We start from the raw sequence: 20,267 nt of genomic DNA, 5'->3' as shown, positions 1-20,267 counted from the left end.
GATCCCAAACAATTAAAATGACAGAGACCAGTCTCATCCTGAAAATGGCAGGTAATTTACATTTTGGACAATTAAAACATCTACATACCACATGTAGTGAAGTCATTTTGTACATGTATAGAATTCAAAAACAGCAGGTGTCAATATTTACATTTTAATAATAAACATAACATTTATGACATGGTATTATGAATGTAATGACATGAATGCAGGACTGCTTTACCATACAAACCCATTCTAATGAAAAGGTGCATTTTTATAGGACCCTTTTTCAAACTTTTTAGATCTAAATGTTCGAGGGCAGCCCAAAGTGAAAAATAAACAACATTTAATCAGCTTTTTAAAGATACTACCATTAAAATGAAATGGTCACATGATTAAACAGAAAAAAATAATTTTAAATTTTTGACCAAAGTGCTGAATATTAATTCGATTTCTCTATGTAGCTTCATGGTTCAGCAATTTGTTCAAGTTTTTCAAACTTACTGAGTAATTGACGATAGTCAAGTCTTAATCAATTTGAGTTTTTATCAGAGGAAAATATTTTTTTCCTTTTTTCGAATCACAAAAAGAAAGGTCAATATTGTCCCACTTTACTCAGATTTTACAATATTAACTACATATTGTCCAATAAGTCATAATCAGATCGTACTTCAACCCTATAACTTCCATCACAACATGTTCTATCTGAAATTTCAGTTTCTTGGAGGTGGTGGTGGTCCTCTCATACCGGGTGGTGGTGGACCTCTCATACCTCTGGGGGGTGGTGGTCCACGTGGTCCAGGCCCTGGTGGACCTCTTGGTGGACCTCCCATGCCTGGTGGTGGGGGTCCTCTCATCCCTGGGGGTGGGGGTCTGCCACCAGCTGAAAACAATAATCAGTATGTTATCTTATAACCTATCAAATGTGTTGTAACTTGAGGAAGACAAATAAAAATACAGTTTTATCTTCTGTAAAATAATTGGGATATTTTTATTATCGGGAAAAATGCAAAACGGTTAAAATTGCAATAATGTAATTATGCATTTTGAAATTTTTGATATGAATTAAACAGGATTTTTCTCACTATAGTAAAACCAGATGCTCCGCAGGGCACATCTTTATACGACCGCAAAGGTTGAACCCTGAACAGTTGGGGCAAGTATGGACACAACATTCAAGCTGGATTCAGCTTTAAATTTGGATTGTGATTAAATAGTTGACACAGCATAGGTTTCTGACACAGAATGAATGTGGTCTAATGAATTTAAAAATTTTTTTTGCCTTTGAGCAATTCACTATGCTGTTGAATATTAATCCTCTCAAAAAAATGTTTGAAGAAATTTTCTTTTTATTTATGAAATCTGAAATGAGAAAAAATTAACAAAGTTTAATTTTGGACCCTTTTGGCCCTTAATTCGTTGGGACCAAAACTCCCAAAATCAATCCAAACCTTCCTTTTGTGGTCATAAACCTTGTGTTAAAATTTCATAGATTTCTATTAACTTATACTAAAGTTGTTGTGCAAAACCCAAGAAAAATGCTTATTTGGGCCCTTTTTGGCCCCTTATTCCTAAACTGTTCGGAAAAAACACCCCAAATCAATCCCAACCTTTCTTTTATGGTCATAAACCTTGTGTTTAAATTTCATAGATTTCTATTTACGTTTACTAAAGTTAGAGTGCGAAACCCAAATGTCTTCTGATGACGACGACGCCAACGTGATACCAATATATATGACCACAAATTTTTCAATTTTGCAGTCGTATAAAAATAAAATCACATTTTAGTCTAAAATGACAAAATGGCAATAATAAATTCAAGCAATTAGTTCTGAATTTACAGTATTCCAGGTAAAATATTTCAATGAAACTAGCTGATGTTCTAGAATTGAGTCTGAAATAAGATTTAGACCCTTAAAAGCATGTGTAATATTAAAGTCTCCCTCTGTATGGCAACAATTCAATCATAAAGTTTTATAGTATCTGTCAAGACATTCAAATGATTTATACATATCTTTTTACAATCAGACATTTCAAGACAGAATATATCCAATACTATGCATTCATTTGTTTTCATGAATTGAGGAAAATTTGTGGGGACATTTGATTTTGAGGATGCCAAAGTCTAAAAAAAAAAAGAGCATTTTTAAGCCTTACTTGAAGGATGACTTTGACCTATGATTGTTTACATTTTACACAATATGAAATTCCATGAGAGTTTTCTCATTGGCATTCGAACCACATCCTCTTATTTCTATTTTGAAATTTTGTTCTTCACTGAAAGTTGAAGGGCGTACAGTGACCTATAGTTGTTAATGTCTGTGTCATTTTGGTCTCTTGTGGATAGTTGTCTCATTGGCAATCATACCACATCTTCTTTTTTGTATATATTAAAAATCCTGGATAATCTTTAGCCCAAGAAATTAATGAAAATTTGAACCCACAATTTATAATGAATCCTCACCATACTCCTACAGTGATAATAAAATAACATTCTGATTTACTTACGGAATGGTGGTGGTCTCATTCCTGGTGGTGGTGGACCGTTCCATCCAGGAGGGGGAGGGGGTCTCATCCCTGGTGGAGGAGGGGGTGGGGGTCCTCCTTGTCCTGGGTATGGAGGTCTCTGCTGGTTATTCCATCCTGGAGGGGGAGGTCCTGAAATTAGTGAAAAACAAATCAATTTATTCTTTTTTTTTTAAATTATGACATTCATTCATGAAGCTGTGTGGGTGGACTAAAATGTATGAATGCTCTAACAGTATACATTTTGCTGTTATAGATTAGGGAGTATTTTTGTCTGCAAGTATTTTTTGGTTTATAATTCAGCTGAATTAAAGTTGTGTTTAAATAACTTCTACCAAAGTCTCCAATCTATTTTCCAATCAAGCGCAGATTTTTGGTCTCTTTTGCAGTTGATGATAAAGTATTATAAAACAAGCAACAAATGATATAGTCATTCTAACTTATTTCTGAATTTACCAACATATTCAATAAAACAGGAAAAGGTATGCAAGTGAATGTACACTTATTTTTCCTTGTATGTCATATTTGATGAATACATATACTTTAAATGCAATCCTTACACTAATTTCTGCACTTAATGCACAACAACTCTATATAAGATTTAATTAACCAATCATGGTGCCCAAAATTTGAGATAAACAATCAAATGAATTACAAAACGAGCACAGAGAATGATTAGAATGAGTAAAAGGATTAAAGTACATTTAAACTAAAAAAAAACCATGAATATATATTAATCTGACTTTTGCTTCAAAGAAACATAAACTGGGTACCATACTTTTATTTGTGTCTAAGGGTTTGTGTTTAGCATTTCTTTCTCAAATAAAACAATTCAAACTTATAAGAAAAAGTCAACTAGACAAGGGAGATAATTACACTGCATAAATATTTGTATCATTTCTGAAAACATCTCATCTGAATGCAATATATTTAAAATAACAATTATAATGTGACAACAGCTAGAAATGTTACTAAGTTAAATGAGATGAATGTTACAACAATCTGCATGGATGATTTCCAAGGAAAATATCAGCAGAAAATATATTTCTTTCATTAACTATGAGGAAGAATATTTATTTAAGGACTAACTGTAAACAATACCCAAAACTCTATTTTTAAAACCAATTTATTGGCAGCCTAAATGCACACTAGAAGCCTTGAAATTGAATCTCGTATGTCAAAGAGTTATTGTTCTTTCTGGGCTACACCTAGCAATTATGGAATTCCCATTCATAGAGATAAAATGTAGCCGATAAACATCTTCCATTGCCTCTCCAGTAAACCCATATTTGCAACCCTCAAATCAACAATTGATAGTAACAAATCTTCAATTACTGTATTGTTATTTCTTAACCTATAATTTTGTTATTATACATACCTGGATATCTTGGGGGTCCTGGCTGTGAGTAATGTGGAGGGGGTGGGGCATGTGATGCCTGTGCCCCCGTTGTTCCTGGCATCGATGAAGGTGGTGGAGGTCTCTGCATTGGGGGATGCATGAATGGCATCTGTCCTAAAATTAAATCATAATTGTTCAATATAAACAGTAAATCTGGATTTGATAGGATCACTATCAAATAAACTGATTATCACTTTTTTCTTAAATTTCCCTTAATCTTTTTTGTGATAATTTTTCATTTCATGTTTCAATTCAGAGAATTGTTTTCTTAGTTCGGTAGAGTGAGAATACAATAACTTAATAAGCCAAAGTCATTGACATCATCTTGGAAACTGATTATCAATGATGTTCCTCAGCTTTATCTTATCTCAGAGCTGTCACCCTTTCTATGAGATAAAGCTGAAAAACACAAACCGTATTGACAGAAAAACAATCAATAATCTAATATCATATATGTTTTCAGTGGAGCAACGTTAACTGCTCATATATAAAATAAATTACTTATATGTTACCACAACATATTTACCAAACTTATCTCACTAATACATACCTGGATGTCCTGGTGGAAATGGTGGCATCCCCATGGGTGGCACAGGTGGTGGTGGCAAATGTTGTGATGAGGGAGGTGGCACTGGAGGAGGGGGAATATTTGACATCGATGTTGGAGGACCTGAAATAGAAATTTTATTAAACTTTTTGGATTTCAGTTAGATCCTAGTTGTTCAGGACGATAATTGTTTTTTTAGACCAATAGATTTTTTGATTACAGGTCTTTTCATCAGGTTATGTTTGCTTGACCAATCAGTTAATTACATAGTCATAAGTGTATTCCTATTTCTTTTGTTCTGTCATTCTGTGAGATTAGTTTTGTACAATTATCTTTACACATATTGGGTACTTTGAGAAAATCTTTCTTTTTTTGCATTATTGTTTTCATGGTTTTTTAGGCATACATGTATATTTGAAATAATGCCTCTTGCCTTTAATTCACTCTGGTTAAACAGTTGAAAAAAAAATTCTTTTTCCTCTGTGAAATTGCTTTCTAAGACATCTAGAATTTGTTGTTTAATGTAGGAGATCTTATGAGACCTTTGTAGCCTTTAAATTTGTTCACTTCTAGTAGTCCCTTGGTAAAATCTAGTACCACTTTTCAACTCAATGTGTAACTTTCAAGTTAGGGCTCCTGATTTATTTTGTGTTGTCTATTAAATGTCTATTTATAATGTTTGTAAAAATTTAAGCTCAAAATATATCTTTTCTACAAAATAAAATCTATCCTTTTTTTTGACAAACCTGCTTGTCCTGATGACATCATTCCTCCCATTGGTGGAGGAGGTGGAGGGGCCATGGATGATGAAGGTCCTGGACCTGGGGGTTGCTGTGGAGGGGGTGGGGCATCTGCAAACAACTGATGGGGTCTGTCTGTTAATGATAAGGGATTCTTGGCAGCCAATAGTCTCTCTGAAATAAAAATAACAAGAAAATACAGTATAAAGTAAAAAAAAAAAATTCTGTCCAGAGAAATATTACAAAAGTCTTTTTTCTAAAAATTCTTTGCATCAAATTGATCAAAAAACTTAGATCAACATTAGAGAAATCATTTTTGAAATTAAATAAGGGTAAATCATACCGAATATGAAATTTTCCTGAATTGACATATATAACCGATGTCCACTTCATTTGAACTCTGGTGGATAGCGGTCTCATTGGCAATAATACCACATCTCATTGTTGTTATATAAAACATGTTCCCTGTTTTTGAAACAATTGAAATATTCCACTGCACTCTGAGTATAACTTTTGATTTATATCACTCTTTCATTTCCTTTTATCAATCAGAATAGTAAGAATGTTTGAAATATCTGATTTATTCTACCCTTACTGGAGTTTCAAAAAGGGTAAGATTAAGTACTAGGACGAGAGATCAGAAGTTTCATCAAAATTGACCAAATTTCAACATGACTACTAAGAGTCTAAATATGAACTCCTGTACCCGTTTTGTGATAAGTTTCTCAGTTAAATCAAAGAATTAGAATCATTAAATTAAAGTGTTATGAACTGGCTGTTTCTGTATTAGCTTTGTTATAGACTCTCGATCATCTGGATTGGCAATTGGCTCTTCGATTCTAAGGAGGTAATATACCTATTAACCTCCAATCTATAACAGGGCCAATACAGAAATACAGTTATTACAACTAGTATAAGGTAGAAAAGTACCTCTAACAGACTGGTAAGGTGTCAGTTAACATTAAAGATAATGAACCAATACCAATCTGAAAGTTTTACCATAAATCAAAGATTACCCCCCCCCCCCCCTTTTCTGAACCCAAGTATTGATACCTGCTGCTGATCCATGTCTTTCTCCTTTTGAATCTTTTTTAAATGCATATGAGATCGTTATAGCTCTATTGCACAAATATTGTCCGTTCATAGCTTCTATGGCTGCATCAGAGGCTTCAAAACTGGCAAAGTTTATAAAGGCATATCCTTTAGAGTTTCCTGAATCTGGATCTCTCATGATCTATAAATAAAAATAAAGATGATGAAATCCAGGACAAGAAGTCATAAAGTTTATAAAGGTATATCCTTTGGAGTTCCCCAAATCTGGATTTCTCATGATCTTTATTAAAAATAAAGATGATGAAATCCATGACAAAAACTGGCAAAGTTTATAAAGGTATATACTTTGGAGTTTCCTGAATCTGGATCTCGCATAATCTATAACCAGATGCTCCGCAGGGCGCAGCTTTATACGACCGCATAGGTTGAACCCTGAACGGTTGGAGCAAGTATGGACACAACATTCAAGCTGGATTCAGCTCTAAATTTGGATTGTGATTAAATAGTTGACACAGCATAGGTTTTGAACACAGAATGAATGTGGTATAATGAACTTAAAACAATTTTTTTGTCTTTGAGCAATCACTATGCTGTTGAATATTAATCCTCTCAAAAAAATGTTTGAAGAAATTTTCTTTTTATTTATGAAATCTGAAATGAGAAAAAATTAAACCCCCCCCCCACCATTTTTTTTCACATCCCCCTTTCCCTTTTTTCAAAACTGATCTCAATTCAAATTTCTAATGGAGTTTGCAACAATGACTACTCATTTAAATACATCATAAAATATTAAAATGTAACAAAAAGTGCTTATTATCACTGAATGGTAAAGAGTGTTTTAATTTATCAGTTGGTAGTAAAAGTGAATATACATTGTGCATTGTATAAAACAATGATTTAAGTTGATTCAACTACTATTCTGGACAAAGAAAGATAACTCCAATCAATTGAAAATTTCTTGCTATTGCACAATATTGTGCAATTAGATATTTCTTGCTATTGCGCAATACTGTGCAATTGAAAATATTTGCTATTGCACAATACTGTGCAATTGAAGATTTCTTGCTATTGCACAATACTGTGCAATTGAACATTTTTTGCTATTGCACAATACTGTGCAATTGAAGATTTCTTGCTATTGCTGAATACTGTGCAACTGAAAATTTCTTGCTATTGCACAATACTTAATATAATAATTTTGGATCCTGATTTGAACCAACTTGAAAACTGGGCCCATAATCAAAAATCTAAGTACTTGATTAAATTCAGCATATCAAAAAAGCCAAAGAATTCAATTTTTATTAAAATCAAACTTAGTTTAATTTTGGACCCTTTGGTATTTAATGTAGACCAATTTAAAAACGGGACTAAAATTAAGAATCTTCATACACAGTTAGATTTGGCATATCAAAGAACCCCAATTATTCAATTTTTGATGAAATCAAACAAAGTTTAATTTTGGACCCCGATTTGGACCAACTTGAAAACTGGGCCAATAATCAAAAATCTAAGGTAGCACTCCACAGTTAGAAAATAAAATTAAAAATGAGCCCCAAAATGTTTTATCATCTCCTATTCCTGGATTTCTAATACATTAACCTAACTGTTTGTGTTGTACATGTGCATATGTATGTAATCAGTATCTTCCATAGATTTGATTTTCAAAAGTTAAAAGGGTGAAAATTAATTCCTTTTATGTGTATCCATGGCAACATTCTGCATTTATTTACCATAAAATATTGCAAAAAGGGGGGTGAACATGTCACATATCCCCCCAAAATTTGGATCAAACTAGAATTTCAATGCCTTTGAGTGATACCTTTTTAGAAACTGTTTTCATAAATCTTTCTAATGATCAAATAAAAAATGGGTGTCTTTCGCCTCAATTTTTCGTAAAATCCAATCACAAAGTTCGTGCGATAAAAAGTTGGAAAATAACATTACAATAATTGCCGGACCAATGTATGGTATGGACATGCAAATACGGACTGTCATACAGAAAACAGCCTATATTACATACATTACATAACCTTGTTGTTCATATAAATCCAATACAAAGGCTATTTTAATACTCAGCTATCTAAAAATGATTTTTATTGCACACTAGCTCTCATATTTTAAAAATCCACAGGGGCCAAAATGCGAAACTACACACCTAACTGTGGAGTGCTACCTTAAGGTGAAATTTTTCCTCTCCTGTCTCAATTTGTTTTATGTTTTCTGTGTTCTACTAGCTGTTACGATGAAAATGGTACCTTAGTTTTTAAAATTGGTTCAGTAATAAAGATTTTATGAAGGTTAGCAGTTGATGTTGAAACGCGAGAAAAAGTGATTTAAAAATAAATACTGGATCATAGTGAAAAACTTCAAGTCTGTCTCATTTTTGGGGTAAATTTCTAAAACTTTTCCCTTTTTTTTTATTTAAAATTATAAAATTACCTTAAAAGAGGACAAATTGTACAAGTTTTAGGCGTTTGAAAGCACTTATAGGTCATTTTTGCTGTAAATAGCATACCTAACCTTGGTTTAGAAGCTCTCAAGCTGGGTATAAATTTCTAACAGTACTGGCATCATTTAATTTAATTAATGCCAAATTATAATATAAAATCCTGCTAAAAATGTTTATTTGACTTATTCGCATTAAAAAATTAAAAGCGATACATTCTGAGATTATCAAATAAAGCGCAATCTTTGGTTACAAGCGCAAAGCCAATGGAGTACAAATTTAAGACCGCAACATGTCTAAGTGTCAAAATGTGTATATTTGGTTGCTAAGGACAGTAAACAATAAAATTAACATAAATTGCATTCCTAGCAGATTTTTTACCTTCAGAACTAAAACAAGAACATAAAAGACTAAAGATTTATGGTAAATTTTATCTTAAAAAGTGCATTTCTGTACTTTCTGATGTGCCTTAAGGTGAAATTTTTCCTCTCCTGTCTCAATTTGTTTTATGTTTTCTGTGTTCTACTAGCTGTTACGATGAAAATGGTACCTTAGTTTTTAAAATTGGTTCAGTAATAAAGATTTTATGAAGGTTAGCAGTTGATGTTGAAACGCGACAAAAAGTGATTTAAAAATAAATACTGGATCATAGTGAAAAACTTCAAGTCTGTCTCATTTTTGGGGTAAATTTCTAAAACTTTTCCCTTTTTTTTTATTTAAAATTATAAAATTACCTTAAAAGAGGACAAATTGTACAAGTTTTAGGCGTTTGAAAGCACTTATAGGTCATTTTTGCTGTAAATAGCATACCTAACCTTGGTTTAGAAGCTCTCAAGCTGGGTATAAATTTCTAACAGTACTGGCATCATTTAATTTAATTAATGCCAAATTATAATATAAAATCCTGCTAAAAATGTTTATTTGACTTATTCGCATTAAAAAATTAAAAGCGATACATTCTGAGATTATCAAATAAAGCGCAATCTTTGGTTACAAGCGCAAAGCCAATGGAGTACAAATTTAAGACCGCAACATGTCTAAGTGTCAAAATGTGTATATTTGGTTGCTAAGGACAGTAAACAATAAAATTAACATAAATTGCATTCCTAGCAGATTTTTTACCTTCAGAACTAAAACAAGAACATAAAAGACTAAAGATTTATGGTAAATTTTATCTTAAAAAGTGCATTTCTGTACTTTCTGATGTGCCATAAGGTAGCACTCCACAGTTAGAAAATAAAATTAAAAATGAGCCCCAAAATGTTTTATCATCTCCTATTCCTGGATTTCTAATACATTAACCTAACTGTTTGTGTTGTACATGTGCATATGTATGTAATCAGTATCTTCCATAGATTTGATTTTCAAAAGTTAAAAGGGTGAAAATTAATTCCTTTTATGTGTATCCATGGCAACATTCTGCATTTATTTACCATAAAATATTGCAAAAAGGGGGGTGAACATGTCACATATCCCCCCAAAATTTGGATCAAACTAGAATTTCAATGCCTTTGAGTGATACCTTTTTAGAAACTGTTTTCATAAATCTTTCTAATGATCAAATAAAAAATGGGTGTCTTTCGCCTCATTTTTTCGTAAAATCCAATCACAAAGTTCGTGCGATAAAAAGTTGGAAAATAACATTACAATAATTGCCGGACCAATGTATGGTATGGACATGCAAATACGGACTGTCATACAGAAAACAGCCTATATTACATACATTACATAACCTTGTTGTTCATATAAATCCAATACAAAGGCTATTTTAATACTCAGCTATCTAAAAATGATTTTTATTGCACACTAGCTCTCATATTTTAAAAATCCACAGGGGCCAAAATGCGAAACTACACACCTAACTGTGGAGTGCTACCTAAGTACATTTTTAGATCCAGCATATCAAAAAACCCCAAGGATTCAATTTTTGTTAAAATCAAACTAAGTTTAATTTTGGACCCTTTGGACCTTAATGTAGACCAATTGGAAAACGGGACCAAAAATTAAGAATCTACATACACAGTTAGATCCGGCATATCAAAGAACCCCAATTATTCAATTTTTGATGAAATCAAACAAAGTTCAATTTTGGACCCTTTGGGCCCCATTATTCCTAAAAACCTGTTGGGACCAAAACTCTCAAAATCAAACCCAACCTTCCTTTTAAGGTCATAAACCTTGTGTTTAAATTTCAAAGATTTCTATTTACTTATACTAAAGTTATGGTGCGAAAACCAAGAATAATGCTTACTTGGGCCCCTTTTTGGCCCGTAATTCCTAAACTGTTCAGACCTCAACTCCCAAAATCAATCCCAACCTTCCTTTTGTGGTCATAAACCTTGTGTTTAAATTTCATTGATTTCTATTTACTTATTTAAGTTATTGTGCGAAAACCAAGAATAATGCTTATTTGGGCCCTTTTTTGGCCCCTAATTCCTAAACTGTTTGAACTAAAACTCCCAAAATCAATCCCAACCTTCCTTTTGTGGTCATAAACCTTGTGTCAAAATTTTATAGATTTCTATTTACTTAAACTAAAGTTATAGTGCGAAAACCAAGAAAATGCTTATTTGGGCCCTTTTTGGCCCCTAATTCCTAAAATTTTGGGACCAAAACTCCTAAAATCAATCCCAACCTTCCTTTTGTGGTTATAAACCTTGTGTTAAAATTTCATAGATTTCTATTCACTTTTAATAAAGTTAGAGTGCGAAAACTAAAAGTATTCGGACGACGACGAAGCAGGACATTGTCGCCAATGTGATAGCAATATACGACGAAAAATTAAAATTTTTGCGGTCGTATGATAAAAACAAGCATTCTATCAGTTAAAAATAAATTGTACTGAAACAAAATGCTAATTTGATCTATCATCTAAAACTGATCATGGTTTTAACTATAGATACATAACAAATATCAAGTGCAGAAAGCTGTTTATTTGAGTGAATTTTCTAAGTTTAAGGACCATAACTATGCATAAAATCTTCTGCCTGGGATATATAAGTTTCGTACCTTTGGTGTTTGTAATATGACTCCAAAAGCACTAAATGTATCATATAACAGTTTCTCGTCAACTTCAGGGTCCAAGTTACCGATAAATATGTTGGCTCCTACATCCAGGTTCTTCTGATGTGCAGAGGCCTACAAATAGTCAAAGTGAATTTTGTATAATAAATTTTAATCAACTTAAGTTTGATTGAGACTTGCAGTGTTATCCCCCAGGGACGTTTAGCATCATGGTAATGTGATACCTCATGTACTATATCTCTTAAATGTGATGCTATACTTTCATTGAAGGCTGTGAGGTAAACTAAGTGGTTAACTTCAATGACAATTGGTCTCTTGTGGAGAGTTGTCTCATTTGCAATCATACCACATTTTCCTATTATTTTATAAGACTAATCTGCCCCAACCGTACATCTTTCATGAAGATCACTAGCTAAAGTTCACTTTATTAACCCAGACAGATTTACAATATTAAAGTAGAAGAAACACTCATATGGCATATCAAAGTCTGGTATCTTTAATAACTATTTGCTTGTTGTAATGTTCTATTGTATTGTTTATTTGTGTGTTTCTCTGTCCTGTGTGTTCTCCCATTTATTTGTATTGTAGTCTTGTCATGTTATGTTGTCATCAAAGTTATGTTTAACATTGCCATTAAAGTGGGAGGTTTGGATAGTCACAAAACCAGGTTCAACCCACCAAATTTTGTAACAAGTCAGGAAAATAGCCTATGTTATATTATACTATTCTTTTCTGTGTGTATTGCATTTTAGTGTTGCTATTGTGTTATTGTTCTCCTCTCATGTTTGATGTGCTTCCCTCAGTTTTAGTTTGTAACCCAGATTTGTTTTTCTCATTTAATTTATGAATTTGAAAGGTGGTATACTACTGTTTCAATTGTTTACCTTATTAACCCGGACAGGTTTACCATATAATTTTATCATGTTCATAATTTTTATAGCGTAATCTGCATCTTCTTCTCCCATGAATTCCACAAAACCATATCCCTGATGACTCTGTGTTACACGGTCCTTGGGCATGTGGACATTCACTGAAAAATAATAAAATAAAGAGGTAAGAATATTACATCTTCTATCCCCTAACCCAAGAAGAAAATGAATCTTGTATACTCGATCAACCAGCCATTCTGGGTTTTTTTCTTCACATACTTGCGATATTCCATTAATCACAAAAAGATAAGAAAGTTTAAGTTGTCCAGAGAAACTGCTTGAAAACAGAGTACCTGATGTGTAAAAACTTACTTCAGGAGCCTGTAATTCAGTGGTTGTCGTTGTTTATATGTTACATATTTGTTTTTAGTTCATTTTTTTATACAAATAAGGCCGTTAGTTTTCTTTTTTGAATTGTTTTACATTGACATATCGGGGCATTTTATAGCTGACTATGTGGTATGGGCTTTGCTCATTGTTGAAGGCCATACAGTGACCTATATTTCTTAATGTCTGGGTCATTTTGGTCTCTTGTGGATAGTTGTCTCATTGGCAATCATACCACATCTTCTTTTTTATATTTTCTTATCTTTACTTGATAAGGGACTTTCCAATTTGAGTTTGAATTCTTGGAGTTCAGTATTTTTGTTATTTTACTTTTTTATCAATCATGTACCTACAAGACATGCCTGTATAAATTTAAATTTACAGACTCTTACCTAAAAGACCATGCTTATAGAAACAACTCACATAGTTTGGCCTCATGTAACTTACCCATATGACCTCTGTCAGTAACTGGACAGTCGTATCACTGTCTATATCACTCAGCCTTAATAAAATTGCATTTAATGCTTGTGATAGCCTTAATTTGTTAATTTATGTATTATTGTAATTTTGTTTAATTTCTTTTGTTACCTATTCTGATATCGGACTTGTACTTTTCTTAAACTGAGTTTTACAATGTGTATTGTTGTACATGTGTGTTTGTCTTTTCTACATGGTTTCTATTACATACCCACAGGCCCTGCTTGAAGAAACAACTCCCATAGTATGGCTTCTGTTACTTTATCATCTAATCCACCTACATATACTGTGGCATCTAAAATATTCAATTTTATATCATTTTAACTCAAGTATCTTTGGAACAATTAAGGAAAACCTAAAATTTCAATAATTATTATATAGTTGTTAAAAACCGTCCTTTATCAAGTTTAATTTCTGTTCATTAGATTTTTTTTCTTATCATTATGCTAAACATCTTGATACCCACTGCATGCTAAATAATGCTCCACATACATGTAGTTCCTGATGAAAAAATTAGCCTTATCTTGGTTGATTTTTCTATACATTTGAATTCGATAAATTCCCTCATGAACATGATGAATGACTATTGTATAAAGCTGAGTACTATATGGTATCAGGTGGCCAACACACCAATTAGATCAGGAACTTTCTAAGCACTCCAGAAATCAGAGTCATTGTGGATAATAAAACATCTCACACTGCACCTATTCAATTAGGAGTACATGCAGCACAGAGCAGTGTACTTGGACCACTCATGTTCCTTCTGTTTATCAACGACCTACATTTGTACCTGACTATGTAATACAATCAACGGTTTGTTTAATTGCAACTGAAGTGCACTCAAAACTACTACAAGAAGACATGAAAAACTTTCTTAGATGGGAATATAATTGGCAAACCAAATTCCGCCCCAACAAATGCCAACTTCTACCTACAGCATCTAACAGCCCTAATTGTAATGAATGACTTTCAACAAACCAATAGTGTATGATCATCAATGCTAAAAACTATACAGTGGCATCACAAGCTGAGATGTAAATAAAGCAGTAATACAGAATAATACATGGCCTTGTACCATTACGCCTATGCATAATCAGTAGCTACATTTTTGTAGAGGACACCGTGGCCAGATATTCAGCATACAGACATTCCATTTTTCTAGACGGAAACAGATATGAAACAGCCTTCCACAACCTTTGGTAGATAGTATCTCAATAATTATTATAGATACTTTTAAGCAGGGGGTAATGAGCTACATCATCACTTTTAAATGTCAATATGTTGTCTATTAATATTATGATCAATAGGGCATATTGGATTTTTCAAATAGGAAAGTTATTGTGTAATCAAATTCACTTTTAGACAGATGAGTGCTAATTTAGCCTCCAAAGATGGTTTATAAGTGCATCAAGATTATTTTTTACATGTTTTATGGGCTGTTTTCTGTTTGACAATCCGTATTTTCATAGCTAGACCAGCCATCGGTCCAGAAATTAATGTACTGTTTACAAACACTCTTTTTCTGTACACAAAGTTTTTGACGCAATTTTACCAATCAAAGAGCAGAATGCTCTGAGGGAAAGGATTGCCATATAGATTTCATTGACACATGTATAGCAGTTCTGCCAACTTTTCATTAAGCAAATTCGTGAGATTTGGCCAAAATAGAAAAGATGAAAGAGGAAAAAATTGATCCAAGGATACTGCTGCAAAAAAGCATGAACATGCGTGAGTCTCACGCATTTTTGGTAGCCCTGGCCTTGATAGTCCAAATAATTATGATGTCTTGGAAGGCTATTATATTTTTTTCTTTGAAGCCTTAGTTATGACGTCTTGAAAGGCTACTATATTTTTTTTTCTTTGACGCCTTACTTCGATGTCGAAGTAAGGCTTCAAAGAAAAAAAATATAATAGCCTTCCAAGACGTCATAATTATTTGGACTATGGCCTTGAAGGCATAAAACTTTGCTCAGTGCTTGGAGCACAAAAATCATGCTCGAAACAAGAAATCAAACAATTTCATTGGTTGATTTTCGAGTATGAGTACAAAAAAACTGACTCGAAAGTTTTATTACCGCAAGGCCTGGTACAGCTGGATAGTATTATTTTCAAAACTAATTCAACTGCACATGCAAAGGTAATATAAATCTGAAAAGTCACTCAACTTTAAAAATAGCTAATCCCGGATACAAGTGTACGAGCAATGTACTTATTGTGTTTTATTTGTGTGCTATGAATTCCAAGTTTACTTTCCACAGCAGTCACTGAGAGAGAGAGAGAAGGTATTTCAATTCATAGTTTGAGATTACTCTGATGTCCGACGGCTGATTTGCCAGACTTTTATGCTAGTATACTTAAATTACAAACTTAAATAGTCCCAGTCCCATATATTATATCAAGAATTATTGGATGCCGAATTGAATTTTAAATAGGTGCCGATTTGACTAGATGCCGATTTAACCAGGTGCCGATTTGACTTTTTCTATGGGTGCCGATTTGACCAGGTGCCGATTTGACTTGTACGCAGTAATCTCGGATCTATTCACTTCGTATCTTATCACCGTTAATTCTAGGAGGAACCCCATTTCCCAGTCCCATATATTATATCAAATATTATTGGATGCCGAATTGACTTTTAAATAGGTGCCGATTTAACCAGGTGCCGATTTGACTTTTTCTATGGGTGCCGATTTGACCAGGTGCCGATTTGACTTGTACCCAGTAATCTCGGACAATTCACTTCGTATCTTAACGTTAATTCTAGGAGGAACCCCATTTCTAACTCTTTAATTATTAATTTCCCTTGGGTCAGTGGGCATGAATCCTTCCGTACACACTCCTCTGTTTAAATTGAGATCGTTTTTAATATAATACGACGTTTATAGACATCTAACGAGTTATTTTTTTCTTGACGATTTTGACGGGAAATACTTCTGAAAGGGAGACAACTCGAAACGATAATATGGAAGACTCCATTTCGGCTAAAGGGGTGTTATAGGTAAAACTTCATTGATTTTAATTTAAATGATGCATATGATTTTAAATTATGCAACAACAATATTAAACCCTCAATAGCAGGCAGACATAGAAAGAATCCAATGAGTTTCAAATTAATTAATAAGCGGGGAATCCAGAACAACCACTCAATCTGATACCCCTTGAAATCAAGAAAACTATATGCATGCGCATTAATACATAAACAAACCCGTGACTTGCGATTTGGAACAAGAACGTTTATTTAATTTATGATATGATGAATGAGTCTCAATTTCTTTATGAGAGTACAGTATCAGTTTCATAACGGTAAAATATAGAAAACTCCACTTCAGTTCTTATATGACAGAAATAGAATTACGGAATTCAAAGAACTCTCGCATTTATCAAAACTGGGGAATTCCCTCTGACGTGTTTCTAAATTTATAAAAACACTAAATATAAATACTGCTTAATTCTGATTTTCTGTGTTGTTAAAAACACGCATATAAGTCAAGGGAAAAATCAAACATGAAGATTATGAGAAGAACATTACAGGAAAGTTGTTTATGTTCAATCCTTTTGCTTGTTTTTACCTTTTAAAGCAAGACAATCATAAGAATCTGAGATGTTGCTGAATGTTTAGAATAAAACGGTTGACGTGAGGGAATGAGCCCTGAGTCAACGGTAAAAGTCTACAGGTTGCTTAAAAGCAATCGTATCCCAAAAAATGAGACAAAAGACGTATGATTTTCATTGGATTTGTTGAATGATATACCGGTATGTACACAGTTTCAGAAAAGGTATTACTTCAAGCAATTGAAATTCTAATTTTAGCCAAATTTTGGGGAAATATGTGACATCTTTCCCCCCCCTTTGAAGAGACAATATGTACTGGTAAATGCCTCTGATACCCAAAGAACCCCTCAAAAGCTGAGAGGGTACACAGTGTCTTCCCTAGAAAATTCTTGATGCATGGTGGGTCTAAGATGAATTTGCAACGCGATGCGCGGCGTTGTTTTGTAGAATTATTTTTATTACACTTGTGAAATGAATTGTGCATGTCAGTTTAAAAACTTCACATAAATCTGCAATACAGTCAGGAACAATACTGAACATTTTCTCTCAAGGCCATCCTGGATCCAAAAGTTTTTTCAAGGGCCCTGCAGAATTTTTTTAGGCTCTACCAGGTTTGTTTTTACTACAGGCACATACATATTAATAGTCTTGAATGTTCTTGAATAAAAGCCAAAAATATACGTTTGAAATACCTTATACATGTAGCTTGTTTCTGATTATGATGGAAATAATAAAGGAATTAAATAAACATGAGTTTTTCAGAATTAAAATCCATTTAACCATGTATTTTCAGACTGTTGAACTTTATATATATTTGTAATATTATTGAAAAAAAAACCCCAAAAAACAGCCCCCCTTTCCATACCCCTAGATGTAAATTATTTTAATAAAAATAGTATTATCAGTTTCACCCCAAGAAATTATTAATTTTTCATGAATAAATCTTAGCAGTTAATCAAAATGATTTCCAAAATGAAATTCCTACTGTCTATAAATAACAATGAAATGTAACTGTTTCCTGTTAATAAGGGGTTTCCCGAATGCACATGGCTTTCAACAATTGTAAACAAAGCATTCAATTTGTGATCATGGATTACAGTTTTAATTAATTTAATTTGGATATAGATATTCAACTTAAGGTACAGTCAAGCAATGTTTTTACTTTCTTCTGGATTAAAACTTGTTTGAAAGATCAGTTTCAAAAATAAAAACATCAAAACAAAAACGATTTGAATTGTGAATATTTAGTGACCCATACATTTTTTGAACTCTGCTACGGAGGTCAAAGTTACATCATGTTTCAACCCAATGATGTGTATTCTCTATTACAACTAATCAACTGTGTTTGATATAAATATTTCGATGTCAGACTTATAATTTCAAAACGTAAAATTTATACTGCAAAAGTTTTACTTTTTATTTTTTCACGGAAGGATATTTGGAAGCTGTATCAGGCTATAATATTTATCATTAAAACAATTTGAACTCCCGATTTCTATTATGCAATCGAAGTCTTGAATGTTGTTCTTTCTAATCAACGTGGTTGTAAAATCAGAGCGTTGCATCTAATTACAGGGGCGGATGCAGGAATTTTCGAAAGGGGGGGGTGCTAACCCAGGGCACCCAGGGCAAAGGGGGGGTGCAAAACATGTCCCGATACAAATGCATTGATCGGCAAAAATAAAGGGGGGTGCGCACCCCCGAACCCCCCCCCCTGGATCCGCCACTGAATTACGATCAATTATCAGTCCAGTGAGTTTGAAACACCTGTAGAGTTTTGTCAATTGTCACTTCATATTATAAGATAATAAAAATTTCACACATAGCGGGATGCATAGTGGGTATGATAAATGCATGGCGGCCGAAATTTTATGTGTAGCGGTACCGCCATGCATGAATAGCCTAGGGAAAACACTGGTACAGTGGCATCCATGTACACTCCCTATCGGGATTAATGGAGATGTGTCACTAATGTATATTTATACGACAATTTACAAGGACAATTAGTCTGAGACTACTCTGACGTGAGTGACGTCTAACGGCCCCAGCTTGTCTGGCAAAACAGCCGTTGGACGTCAGAGTAATCTCGACTAAAGGACAATTAATCCCCACCCAACACAAGGGGAGTGCTAGGACACCAGGAAGTCTGTTATGGTGGGGGAAGCCGAAGTACTCGGAGAGAACCACCAGGCCACTCATTGGAAACAGACAAACCAGAGAGATATCAGAAGATTGATCTCCAGGTCAAAGTAGGGGACAACTTTGACCAACCGAGGCCAGGGTCAGAGCGGTAGTCTCATACTTCTACTTCTATTTCTACTATATAATGACTGCCTTCAACACGTTGAAGTTTACGTCACTTGTACTGCGCATTGCTTTGTGAAGATATACATACAGTGAAATATAACAAATTTGTGATAGTAAACAAAAAAATTTTACATTTTTTTTTATGATAAATCAGATAATGCAGATTTGAAGTAACACTTTTACCATTTATTGTGACTTTCTTTCATGGTGACCACGAAGTCGTTTGTCTCACAAAGGTGGAATTTACAGACTAGAGAAGGGATTATAGGTTCTGAGGTTGACGAGGTTAACCTCCCCCTTTTTCTTTTATCTCCAAATAAAAGGTTGATTGCGAAATTGTCTTTTATGGCATTCACATCGTATTATGAAAACCTACTGAATATATCATTGTTGCAATATTTTACCTTGATTTCTTTCTGCAATAGGCCCTGCTGCCATCGTACACAACGAACAGCGTGTGTACGTTTATTTTTGCAATGTTTAGAAGATGGCGCTCTATACCGGATGTTCATTCAGAATTATTGCCCTTTAATTTCCCGCCATAATAGCCCTGTAAAGTTCATAGAAAGTTTATTTAATAGTGCATTTAATAATTATCATTTATTTAATGCTGAATATATATAGCTATCTCAACAACAACAACAATACATTATACAGTTTCATATAAGGTGACAGATATTGGAAAGAATAGGGTTTAAAGATAACCACACCCCTCCCCCCACCAAAAAAGAACATCCTACACACAAAAGTGCATTCAAGAACAAATGAAAGAATAAGTTCAAGGTTGTCAATCCCTTCTGAATTATTATACAGGTCTAATAGCCATTAAGATATAAGAACAGAAAAAAATTGAATATAATAAAGAGAGGTGCTCTTTCCAATAAATATTGAATTAAAAAAAAAAACAAACAATATTGTATATATCACAGGAAATACTAAAAGGTACCCAACATGATGA

General features: G+C 33.4%; 1 protein-coding gene across 1 annotated transcript; it reads right to left on the bottom strand.

The window, feature by feature from the left end:
- Positions 1-461: 461 nt before the first annotated feature.
- On the bottom strand, positions 462-19,867 carry LOC143056622 (uncharacterized). Its single transcript, XM_076229778.1, has 10 exons — positions 19,714-19,867; positions 13,662-13,745; positions 12,602-12,747; positions 11,703-11,831; positions 6,248-6,428; positions 5,201-5,368; positions 4,458-4,577; positions 3,887-4,021; positions 2,491-2,640; positions 462-865 (listed from the first exon to the last, which is right to left on the bottom strand). The coding sequence occupies exons 1-10, from the start codon at positions 19,745-19,747 to the stop codon at positions 696-698; spliced, it is 1,317 nt and encodes a 438-aa protein (XP_076085893.1). The 5' UTR covers positions 19,748-19,867; the 3' UTR covers positions 462-695.
- Positions 19,868-20,267: the final 400 nt, after the last annotated feature.

This window comes from Mytilus galloprovincialis, chromosome 13 (genome assembly GCF_965363235.1).
Source record: "Mytilus galloprovincialis chromosome 13, xbMytGall1.hap1.1, whole genome shotgun sequence".
Classification (NCBI taxonomy): domain Eukaryota; kingdom Metazoa; phylum Mollusca; class Bivalvia; order Mytilida; family Mytilidae; genus Mytilus; species Mytilus galloprovincialis.
Note: the sequence above shows the minus strand (reverse complement) of the source record. Positions and strands in the feature narration are given on the sequence as shown.